Raw genomic sequence first — 13,125 nt, forward strand, 5'->3', positions numbered from 1 at the left:
GCATGGTTAATATAAGTATGCGTCCCTTCCTTATATTTCTTCCCTTTCATCCAATTCAACAAGCTTCAACAAAATAACCTTTTACATTTGCTCTAAATCTGGAAAAATGGTTGAACAGACTCTTGTTGGTTTTGGCTAAAGACATCATTAGCTGCTAGTTAAATTTTTCCTGCTAAAGGAAAGAGTTTCCCAAATGGATCAAGGTAGAAGGTTTATCCAAGATTAAAAGCCTAAATTTGAAAACACCTTTGTGTTGTTCCCAGATGAAGTTCCAAAAGACACAAAAAGAGACAGGACTGCTTAGACAAAAAATCACTTTTAGAGTCCTATGAAATTACTGTAGAGAGACCAGAGTTATTTAAAAAGGATTATTTATTAAACATATTTCTTTACAAAGTACAATCAATAGTTTGCATTAAATTTTGGGGTTTTGTATTTGCCTGTATGTACACAAAAGCTTAAAACAGAAAATGTGTCTTGATTTTACATATGGGACACAATATAGAGTTACCTTCATATTTTGATTCCTACCAACATAAGCAGTTGATAATAACTTTCAGTTTATCTGCTGTTTTTTTCAAACTGAACATGAAGCAACAACATTTCTGCAGAGTGTCAGCATTTATCAATGTACTCAATTATGGCAAAGTAGAAATGAATAATCCTTTGGAAAGTTCCCACTGAGCATGAATGAAACATGACATTTTTGTCAGGTTACTGGACTACCCTTATGATCGTAAAAATCACTTTTTGCAGTTACAAGATAGGAAGAATTGAGGAGCTAGGTAAATTTAATAATACCCTATTAGCAGCAGTTGATAGTAAATGCAACATAAGGTTTGTTTTGTCTGTCATACAAGGATGTGTCCTAGCAGACACCATTGTATTGTTCTCTACTTGAACAAAAGTATCTGCATGTATTGTATGTCTTTGGAAAAACAAAACAAAGATATAGAGACAAAAAGCCATTTATTGTCATGAGTGACTATTGCCATCAGCTAATATGAATGCATTGCTAAAAATTAGTGAAGACAGAAAAATGCTGTAAGGTAAATATATACAGAGTTAAAATACATTTCTTATCCACTAGATAGTGATTTTGTGGCACTGTGGTTTTCAGAATATAACGTCTTTTGAGAGCAATGTAATTTTCAGTGCAAGCTTAAGCAAAAATACCTGCCCACTGTCATAAAAACGACAAACAAATCTGGAATGTTCAAAGTTAGTTTGTCTTCCACTTCTCCAATCTTGAGGCACCTTTAAGACATGGCACTTACTGTAAACCATCTAAGAATTGAGAAAAGCAGACATAATAAGCCTGAATTTTCCATAACAACTTTAAAGATCACCACCAGAGTCACTTGCATAAGTAAACGATGCCTGTGTAAGGCTTGCCAGCAAAGCATCTTTCCTGAGAACCGAGCTGGGACACTCTCTGTGTATCATAAGTGTGCGTGCTCAGAGCTGTGGTCGCTGTCGTGGCTGTCGTCGTTGGCTAGTGAGTCCCCCGTGTGCTGGAGCCCAGCAGCGCCAATGCCGGAGAGCTCAGAGGGGAGCAGCGTGCCCTTTTTCACATTCACCAGTTCCTTCTCCCGGGCTGCTGCCCCTTGCTGGCCCCCTTTTACACGCTTCCACTTCATCCGTCTGTTCTGGAACCAAACTTTTACCTTCACGGAAGAAAGACAAAACAAGAAAATAAAGATGGAGTCACTGAAGGTAAAAATGAACTTTCTACCTGTAGCACAGCACTTGGGGATAGCATTTTTCTAATGTGCATTTCTGTCTGGAGGGTAAAGAGCATAGCAAGCTTTCCGTGAAAATCAGGCAATTCAGTTTTGGATAGGATGTGAACACTGGGGATAATGACTGCAAGGGAGGACAAGGGGTTACTCTAAGAAAACAGCTGGGCTATCTGCTACAGACAGCTCCATAGGAACATCTCCGAACCCTTTAGAAAACATTAAAAAGATCACATACTCTTGAAAAACATAGTAATGCCATTTGTCAGGGAGAGAAACAAAGGCAAAATGTTTCCCATCAAGGGACTGTGCAAAAGAACATATATGTTGAGAAACAGAGAACCCTTCATCAGAGAGTAGTTACTCTGCAAAGCAACTTGCCTGGATAGTTGGCATTGCTTTCTGCTTTGTTTCTATAAGCTGGTGATGATTTTCAGGTGCAGCACTTTAAAGGTGCCTTTTTTTTTTTTTTTTAACTTGCTGGAGTATCTGAAAGATCATTTCTTACTCTAAGAGCTTAAGACTTCTCTGTCTATTTCACAGATGTATTCAAATTATTCTAATCAACTGATCCTTTATTCTGCTACATTGAACCATAGACCCTCATAAACATTTTTAGACAAATAAATACCCTCAAAGTCAGGAGGCAAAGCATTTATAAATTTGAGTCAAAATTAGCAAATAATTTTAGGTAAGGATGAAAAAGAAATTCATAACATGGAAGACTAAAAACATATCTGTGTTTAAGTCACATTAACCCCCAAGATTTTTCTCCAGCTGAAACTCATTTCCCCTCCTCCCCATCTCTGTATGGAAATATATGAGGGAAAAGTAAACCTAAATTATTTGCACTGCAAACCACAATATTTTTCAATAGCCAAAAGAAAAGTAAAGAAAAAAAAAAAAAAAAGATGTGCATAGCAGCTGTCAAATATATTAGACCAGATTAAAGGCTGATTTCTGATCAGCTTCAAGTACTGTCACTGAGAACAGTATGAATAGAATATTGTTTGGTTTGATTCATTTGTAGTTAATGTTGCTGAAAACTTGTGTGTGTGTGTGTGTGCAGCTCTTCAGATGAAGGTTCCACAGAAAAATAAACAATGCCTGCAACATTTAACTTGGAAAAAAAAGCAAGAAAGCTTGCAATGCTGGTATATCCTCTGCTGTGTTTAGCTGAATGTGTTTCAGAGTTTTAAAAGAATCAGTAAGCAACAGGCACAGCAGGACATATTGTACAACATGAGTAATAGAGCCACAAAAATGCTGTTTTGCTGAATCTGTCTTACACATCCAGGAAACCTCACAGTTCTTAACCTTTACTATCACTTTGAATTTTACATTAAAATTTTACTACAATTGAACAGATACGTAGCATCAGTATCTTTGTATAAGTATATAGGAAGGAAGAATATTTGTTTCTTTCTTTAATACTCTATATTCCTGTAAAAGCCAAAGTGTTCTGTTAAAGCAAATCACTTGGGAACAGAGCAAAATGATGCCAGGTTAGTTAAGTGCCTTAAAGCACAGCACATCTTTTCCTCTAGTCAACTCATCAGAGCCAAAAAAATCTAACTTGCAAAGTGAAGTAAGTGTAAGAGGGAAGGTATTTATTATTGGCTGCTGTGATGTTGGAAATTACCATACTCAGAACTGGTATCAGAAGTGTCCTTGGAAACAACGTCTTCAAAAGGGTACAGCATTGGCAGCTTTGGGAGAAAAGTGATAATGTTATTTTGTTTTGGGTTTTTTAAGCAGTGACATTTCACTTACAAAAGACACTGCTCTACTTGTGCCAGATAGTCCAGTAGATGCAACTGCAATCATAATCTAAATATCAAAAATAATACACTTTGGATTGGACCCATTACCACAGGATATTATCACACTATTTATGAAAAAGGTGCCAAGAAAATTCTTTTGGTAAAAAAAAATTACAGGATTGAAGTAATGATTGAAATTATTGAAATTATTGAAAAAGGCCCAAGCAATTCTTTGGATATTTTTATGTCCTTGACCTTGAACATTTACAGAATAATTCACAGCATTCAAAGCCTAGAACAGAGTAATAATGTATAGAAAACATGGTTTCAAGAAAAATTTGAAGTAAAAGTTTCAGTACACAGCCTGGATGCAACCTACTTTAACTTACTGGAACAGGAGACATCCAGGCCTTCTGGATGTGGCCGGTTCATTTGTGGATACTTGAGAAACTGAAGCTAATACTCCTGCGACCAGTCAGACACTGTACTAGATGGGACAGGAGTGAGCAGGATGATTACTGCCTGGCTTCTGTTACAGGTGCTCATTTCTGTTCTCTCACAGACAAAATAATTCTCACATCTGCTGAGCTGACATTTTTTTACTGTTTTCTACTGCAATTTAATAAATTATTCTGGTTTTCATTTTTTACGACAATACATTTTGGTTCTGCTTGTTATAATTCAGGCCACTTCACAATGGCAGAACTGAGAGGAGTCTGTCTTCTTGAGCATTAAACCCAAAAGATTGATACCAGCTTCCAGGTAATGAGCAGCTGAATCCAGACTGGGGAGTACTACTTCACTCACATCACCAGCCTTCAGATCAGCTCATCAGATCATGCCTTAAAGTGCCTCCACCAGAGATTAGTAGAGGTCAGAGTCTGCATATTAGTTGATACAAATCAGTGAAGGAATGATGACTTCTCTTTTCAAGAATAAGCACAAGTCACATCTGCACATTCCTCTGAGCATCCAGCATGTAACGCTATGTCTGCATGTGACCCACTGTATCGAAAACATGGCATTTGGGGAAAGTTGGGCTGCAATAACTCCAGCCACCTTTGCATGTGCTCTCTTGAGTGTAGAAGGAAGAGATTAATCCTGACAGTCTCATAGGAGGAAATATACTACTGATGGGCATACAGCCTTCTGATAAAGAGAAAATGGTAACTAATGTTAAAATGGCAAAAAAAAAAAAAGGCTTTTTTTTATTCATTACTTTATATAAACTGCATCTGGTTTACTATAGACATAAGTACAGACATTACTATAGATAGGTTGCCTTTTTGGTATGTCAACAATTATTCTCAAATGCTAGAAATAATCTATAGTGAAATTTATCATTGAAAATACTGTGAGTTTATTTTGATGCTATTTGCTGTGTTAATGTGCAGAAGGGTTCTTATATAAGGGAATACATTATACATATACAAAATATTTTTTAATATGTATTTCTTTATGTCCTCCATTGTGAAGTACTGAAGTCCACTTTTAATCTGATCGAAAGTACACTTACATCAGTGTGAGTTTTTTAATACAGTTCAATAGACTCTAAATGAAGACTTTAATGCTCATGTGCTAATAACATGAGACAGATACTTCACTTGTTATTTCCTTTAGAGATCGAATTTAGATATTGGAATTCTGAACTTCCTTTGGAGCTGAAGAGTCAGTTAGAGAGGGTATAATTGTTACTGATATGTGATCCATTGTTATTTTAGTAATGGAAAAGAAGTAAAGCAAACTTTGTGTGAAGTAATTCAGAGCATCCATTTATCTTGGTTCATGGAAAAACATGCTTTTTTAAGCACACAACTCATTTAAATCTTTCAGGTCTTGCGTAAAACATGAATCTCTGAGAAACATATAGGAGAGGGGACAAAGAAAGAAGATGGAAAATAAAAGAAGTAGAATAGAATAGAATAGAATAGAATAGAATAGAATAGAATAGAATAGAATAGAATAGAATAGAATAGAATAGAATAGAATAGAATAGAATAGAATAGAATAGAATAGAATAGAATAGAATAGAATAGAATAGAATAGAATAGAATAGAATAGAATAGAATGGAAGAGGGAAAGATCAAGAGTGACAGAAAGTGACTGAATGACTGAAAGAAAAATTAAAATTAAAAGGAGATAATATAAATTAAAATAAAGGAGAAAGGAAAAAAAATCCTTACTGAAGTGAACTTGAAAAGTTTTTGAAATTCCCCCCAGTGAAAGAATTAGTAGTGACATTTACAACTATTGCAAAAAATTATATCCTTTAAAGAAACTTAAAGATCTACTGTGACAAACTTAAAAAGATTTACAAAGCCTTTATGATATTTCTCAAGGCTGTTAACTCCAACAGGGCCTGAGCATGCTCACCACCTCCCAGAATCAGGTCCTGATTGCCTACTGTTTATTGAAATGCACTCCCTCTTCTCCACCCTTTGACTAGCACAACTTGACTGTATAGAGCAAGCATATGTATGCACAGAAAACAAAGGAAGTGGTGGGAAATGAGCTATATTAAAGATGATGGTAGCATTAACAGCTGTTTCTAAATCAGCGCTTATAAGCCAGTCTATTGAGCACATCTGCTTACTGGCACGAAAGCCCTGTTTCTTTTCCCTTAGTCAACAAGTTGTTTAGCATCTGCATCTCCACATCTGATGATTAGGCTGTTACTTAAAATACGAATAAATTATTTCTCGTCGTATATCTCCTGATGTACAAGATAAATGTTTTTGCTGTGACCAATTTATTTTAAGGTCTGCTCTGTAGGAATCATAGAAGAGGAGTCAAAACGAAGAGGTTGATATTATTAATGTCTACATTGCCAAAATAATTATTATATACTTATATAGGTCCTTAGTCTCAAGGGCCACATGATATGTTGCATGTGTATCTTTAATATAACTTCCTGATGTGGACATCAACAAGTCCTTTTGATTAAAAATGTAAATATTTCCTAAACTTCTGATTTACTGTTCCTTCTTCAACAGAACCTTTCAGTCATACAAAATTTAAGAATAATTGACTGAAAAATTAATGACTGAAGTAAAATTAACTTAGTTGCACTATCTGCTCCCATTCCTCTTTTAAGAAAAAATTCTTTCTCTTTATAAAAGCTATTTCCTGGAAATGAAAAATTCTTTCCTAAAACCAGGTTTTCTAGTCCAGCTTTTAGTGGCATGACTCCCGAACAAGATTAAAATTTGAGAGCCTTAAAAATTAGAAACAAGAATGTTGTGCCAGTTGTAACTGTTCCTTTGCTTTAAGGGATCCATATTTCTAAGCAAGAGTCTTTGTAGTCAGTATTTTAAAGTCCATGTTTTAATATACCTAAATGATATTTCATGAAGACCAAAGCATCAAGCCTTTAAAGCATTCTGCCTTGGTCAGCCACTGTCCATTTTCTTTTGCTTTTATTATTTTTAAATCTTTACATTTACTTTCCTCTAATACAGACAAACATATGAATAACAAAAAATAATGCTGGATTTTCTAAATTAGAAAAAAAATGAAGTTTACTTCTAAACTTTCTTTGGCCTTGAAAACATTCCTGTAATTTTTAGATAGTACATTTATGCTGCCAAGTTTTAAGGAAAGTCAAACTCCTGAACTTTGCAGAAGTCCCTGGTGTTATACAGCTGAAGCTTACCTTTTTTTGCATGTATAGAGATAGAATTTTCATGGTAGTTTATTCAGAAACTTATAGAAGTAAATAGAAATGTACAACCTACGAATAAATATGAGTTCATAGAATATGACTTGAAGGAATTCCGTTTTCTATTCCAAAGAAATTCTCATAAAAATTTAAGGTATATTTTGGAGATTAAAACTTGTTTAAATAAATCTTAGTATTAAATGTCTTCTTAGTTATTATAAAATATTTCCAAAATCCATCACTTGAAGAAAATTGACTTATCTTTGAAAATTAATGAGTGGTACCAGAACCTTGTGATTTAAATTACTTCAGTCACCTGCTTGCTTATTTAAAATTATCTGCTCCGTGTTACATTACAGAACTGCACTGAATGTGTACAAGTACTTTGCAGCAGCTGTTGAGAAAAAGCGGAGGTTTTGGCAGGTGCACAAAGGACAGCTGGAGCTTTTGGCACCCAGGAAGGTGTAGGAGTGAGTTCTGGTTTATCGTTACTTAAAAGTCAATTGAGATTTTGGTACTACTTAGGTGATACATTCTCCTTTCTACCTCCCACATTTAAAGAGGGATGGAATAGACATTATATTTCAGAGGACAGCAGTGAGAGCAGTACTTCATTCCAGTTTCAGAAATCTTTGAGCACTCAGTTTACCTCCCTCTACTCCATCCAAAGAACAGTCACCTTCTCCACCAATGGTCTTCAAAATTGATTTTATGACCAAACAGCTAATCCTCCTGAATCAAAACATCTCTAAAGTAGATTTTGCAGGTAACTTAAGCAGAAAGACATACACTATTTCAGGTACCTAGGTACCTTCCTCCTACTGACTTGCTTTACATAACCTAAGGACATATTTTTTTGTAAAATTAGTCTTTCCTTTTTTTGGTTAAAGACAAAGAAAGGCAATCTGTGGGGCTGCTACTAAAATTCTCTCTACCTTATTCTGCTGTAATACAACTTTTTAGGTGTAGTACCTAAAGGGGGCTTACAAGGACAAAGAGGGACTTTTGATAAGGGCATAGTGATAGGACAAGGGGGAATGGTTTTAAGATGAATCAGGGTAGGTTTAGATTAGATATTAGGAAGAAATTCTTTACTGTGAGGGTGAGGCTGCCCAGAGAAGTTGTGAACCCTCCATCCCTCCAAGTGTTCAAGACTGTAATGGATGAGGATCTGAGCAACTTGGTCTAGTGAAATGCTTCCTGCCCACGGCAGGACAGCTGGAATTAGATGATCTTTAAGGTACTCCAGCCCAAACAATTCTATGATTGTGTGATTCCAAATCTACAAAATAAACAAGTGGTGGAAAACTAATTAGTGGGGAAGATGATCTGTAACTAAACTTTCCTCTTCTTGTGTAGGCATTTACCTCTGTGAATTACTCACATGTACAGTATTTTACTTCATGATAAAAAAATTGTAATGTGCATCACTTTGCACCCATTTTGCACAGATCAACATTTCTCAATGAATGGCCTGCATTAAAAAAAAATCTCCTTTATTGTACATGTTCATTTTTAACTCTCCAAAATTATTTGTTCTCCACTGATTTCTTCTATTTCTTAAAGTGACTACAGATGACAAATTTAAAAGCTCCTGTCTCGCTAAACAGGTGACAGAAGAAGCCACGTCTTTCTCAATGTGAATCTAAGAAAGAGCAGGGGTAGGTAATGGCAGTGCTTCACACACTTTGTCAAAGCAGCTGTATGAACTGCTAATATTCCTGTCTATACCACATACACTTCTTGGCACAGGCAGAGGTTTCTCCCCACCCAGAACCTCACAGGGTTTCTCTGCAGGTGTAGGGTCTATTCACAACTAACAGCTTGAAGTTCTTGGATCTTTGCATATGAATTGCTTGTTTGAGTTCAATCAATACTGCAAATTAAATATGCTGATTGAATTTTTGCCATGTGTTTTTTTTAAAAGAATTATTGTACAAATCAAAATTATGCACAAATTGTAACTAAGTTGTCTAGCTGCATTCTTTCCTGAGAAAGAACAGAGGTAGTAACTCTTACTGCTGGTATTTATATTGCTCAAGATAAATATCAAAGTTTTATATTATTAAGAGTGTTACTTTAAATAAACAAAAAATCTAAAGGATTTCAAGCCACACAGACTCATTATTATAGTGTGGATGGAGTGTGCTTAACACATGGAAGTGTGGAATGAGCAGCTGCCTTTCAGAGAAGATGTGACAGCATGACAAATAGATATGGTCAAGCTTGTCCTATCAAGTTTGATTTTGTTTGATTTTTGTTGAAAATATTCACCACCTAACCTCAGAAAACTGGCCTCCTAAAGTAGAAAACTAGTTATGCCATGTAATGCATGAAGAGACATTGACACTTCCAGAGGCTATGCAGAACACATGATGGAGGAATATTGGACTCTGTTTTCTTGCCTGGGTGACCAAGGGAAGCCACTCTTACTTTACCAGTGAAGTCTAAAAAATGCAGTGATTAGCCTCCCTGGATCTTTGTAATGCTGAGAAGTATTTTAATCAAGTCACTTGTGATGAAGCTTGGAGGTAACCAGGTCTAGAGAACAATTTTCTAATGGTAAACTTCATGTAGTATTTGCGTGGTATTAACTATGCAGTGTTACGGTGTGAGTTGTGGTACTATACCAAAGCATAATTTAAATAATAGTGCTGCTTGCTTTCATTTCTGGCAGAAAAAGCATCACAAAGCTTCTTTCTTTGTGACTCATTCCATGTTGGTACCACATGCATGGAAGTCAAACACTTGATACAAAAGCATTCTTCACTTGGACAAAATTTTGTCCTTTGCCTATGCAAAATCAGTGGCTTTAGGCCTTTTATAAATGATTGGTAGCTTCTAGGCAGATATTGGAAATTCAAGTTGAGAAGAAATAAACTTCTTGTTGCCATCAGCAGAATTTAATCTGACTAGGTGGGATTTTCCGTTTATGTTGGCAAACTGAAGCATTACATATTTGGACTGTTTATTCCGGTAACCTTAGCTAGCCTGAAGAACTGCAACATTACTCTTTTGATTAGCTCCATGCAAAAAGCTCTTCTGAGATGGAAAGATCTCCTACTCTTTCTATATTTGGCAGGATCTACTCCATAAAAATGTCCATTTTGCCACTCCTCTGATACCCCACTGCAGCTGCTTCCTTTCCTCATCCCACAGTGAGATATTAAAAAGTCTGCATGGAACCTTCTCCACGTTTATCTGGAGGTACAAAAAAGCCAAGAATGCACTTGTCAAGGTTACAAATATCTAGGGAACTCAGATAGTTTTTAGTCTAACTAGCTCTTCAAAATATAATGGAGGCCTGCCAGCTGAAAATTATTAACTGCTGCCTGATCTGGGATTGTGAGTGCACTCTATAGAAGAGGGGGCAAGAATTATATGTACCTATATTTCTGGAATACTTACAATACCATAATAGAGCCATCCTACCACCAGATGTGCTTATAATGCTCTCAAAGTGCACTCTTAATATCTAGGCAATTGAGGCACTTATTTCATTTCATCCTCCTGTCTTGTAACTCAGGTTTCCTTTTCAGGGAGTGATAGGATTTCTTCCTTCTCCTGAGCCATATGTTGTTAGGGTTTTTTTTCCATTATTATTTTTTGTGAAATGGTCTTCCATGAGTCATTTATGTTTGAACTGATCTTTTAAATTATTTCAAAAGTCAAATGAAGCCTTACTTTCATGACTGAAGAAAACTTTAATACCCTTATATAGCTTTTTAAATATGGTTAGACATATGGTTTTTTCTACAGCTTGTTTAAATGCCAGAAAGGTAATTATGAAGTGTTAGTTGGTCAGTGCCTCTTTTAATCTGTGGCGTATGGTAGAAATTATCACTGTAGTCAAGAGGAAGATAGAGATTTTTAAGATAATAGGCTCCATGATTTATCTCACATCTTGGGAAATAACAAAGTTGTAGTTTTAGGATGACCCAACAATATTTTCCTCAGATTATTTTGTTGTTCTTCCTTCTCTGAATAATACCCTTGTCATTTTTTTAAAATCCTAGTGAAAAAAATAATGCTAAACAAATATTTCTATTAGGGGTTAGGTCTGCTCCCAAGCCTATTTTCCAAGGAGATATATTAGCTCACTCAATAGCCACTGCTATTTTTGCCATTATACTATCTAAAGCAAGTTTCAGTTCAGTGTTTTATGAGAGGTCAAGAAATCTCCCAACACGCGTGTGATGAGATCAAGGCTATCACTTGTGTGTTCACTTATTTCAAACAAGGGAACTACTACCACTACTTTCAAAAGAGGAACTATCAACTATTGCATTTTCTGCAATGCAACTTTGGGTAAAAATACTAAAGAAAAATGGTTCCACAAACAGCAATTTTATAAAAATGCTACCTCATGGGAAAGGGGGGAGCATGGCAGATAATTCCATCAATATATTTTAGATAATTTTTTTGCACCTGTTTAAGATAGGTATCAAATATGATCTCCTCTGTAGGGACAGCTAGTTTAGAAAAAAAGTAGTAACACCAGTAAGAATGAAAATAAGTGCTGTTATCTCAAGAATAATGATTCATTTTGGTAATGATGGAAAGGCAGGTCCTGAAGGAGAGTTTCCTCTCTTAACTGGAGAGAAAAGAATTAAAAGACTTAATGTCACACCATGGTCAACCTGAAGTACATTTTTAAGTCACTGGAGGAATACTGATGTAAAACAAGTAAGCAAGAAGAGCCAAGTCTTTTTATTTATGGCATTCAGCTGCTGAAGTCTGCCATATACCATGGAAATCCATAACCAGATCCATGATATTTACACCATTTTTCTATCAAAGCAATATATTCGGTTTAAAGGAGAAATTTTTACTTTACAACATTACTGGGCTTAGTATGATGCAGAAGCTGAAAAATATATCCAGAATTTCCCCTCTGTTTTCATTTTTTGATTAACAATACAGTTTTTATTATTTTTTTTCTTTCTTCTCATTTTCTCAGACCATTTTACTGTGGGGAGATACAGAACTGGATTTTATCAAACTAAAAATTTTAATGCTTTCCTTTTCTAAGGTGGTGTTGAACAGGAAGGCAGGAAGGAAGACAGGAAGGCAGAAAGGAAAGAAGGAAGGAAGGGAGTTATCTCTAGGAGCTCAGTTGTCACTCTGATAATCTGGAGAAGACGAGAAGGATTAAATTACATAATTAAATAGACTAATGACAATTCTGTACAGATTATCACAATAATCAGCAGAATGCTTAAAACTGATGCTTTGTGACAGCTGGAAAACAGCAAGTACTGCCATGACTTAAATAAATTCTCTGTATGTATGTATCTGGGCTGCCTTTTCTCCTCCAGAAACAATATTCAGTATTTATCTGTCCCTTTTCATTAAGCTAAATGTTTTCAGTTTAACTTTTTCCTTCAGGATAGTGAACTGTCTCTTCGTTTAATTGTACTACTCAACATGATCTTTGAAGAAAAGAATATGGAATTTATTAGGGAGAACACTTAAATTCTAGGCCAAATTCACCATTATTAAATATAGGGATCCAGCTGACTAATTCCTGTCAAATTGTCCAGCAGATATTTTTAAAAATTTAGGATTGTTCAGTTTCATGCTGACTCTACCTTTGTAGACAAGACAAGGATACATTCCTTCTCCCCTTAGCTGTCAAAATCAGGTGTGAATCTAAATGGAATAGGCAGCAGAAATTAAAAAAGGCACCGTTTTATCCATTGTTTGATACAAAATGGTGTGCTTTACAAATGTAACTACAGTACTTAAGTAACTGGAAATTACCCCAGTGAAACCTGGTAATGTGGTCAAATCAAACAAGAAATTGCTGTGTTTTTCTTGAAAAGATCAAAGGCAAAGCCATTCTCTAGAAGCTTTCAAAGCAAAAAAGCTGTTGCATTTGCTTTTGTGAGTAAACATGTGTTCTTTTTTTTTAGAAAAGGCTGGATTTTTGCTGGATTTGATATATGTACGTATGGCAGGTGTT

The 13,125-nt window shown here is 35.5% G+C and overlaps 1 protein-coding gene across 1 annotated transcript in view; it reads right to left on the reverse strand.

Annotated features, from left to right (window-relative positions):
• Positions 1-355: 355 nt before the first annotated feature.
• Positions 356-13,125, reverse strand: part of MEOX2 (mesenchyme homeobox 2) — a 54,469-nt gene continuing 41,699 nt past the window's right edge. Inside the window, exon 3 of the mRNA XM_058832868.1 lies at positions 356-1,667. Within this exon, the coding sequence (XP_058688851.1) occupies positions 1,443-1,667 (225 nt within the window). The 3' untranslated portion in view covers positions 356-1,442. The remainder of the gene's footprint in view (positions 1,668-13,125) is intronic.

The sequence above is a fragment of the Poecile atricapillus genome, chromosome 2 (genome assembly GCF_030490865.1).
Source record: "Poecile atricapillus isolate bPoeAtr1 chromosome 2, bPoeAtr1.hap1, whole genome shotgun sequence".
Taxonomy (NCBI): Eukaryota; Metazoa; Chordata; class Aves; order Passeriformes; family Paridae; genus Poecile; species Poecile atricapillus.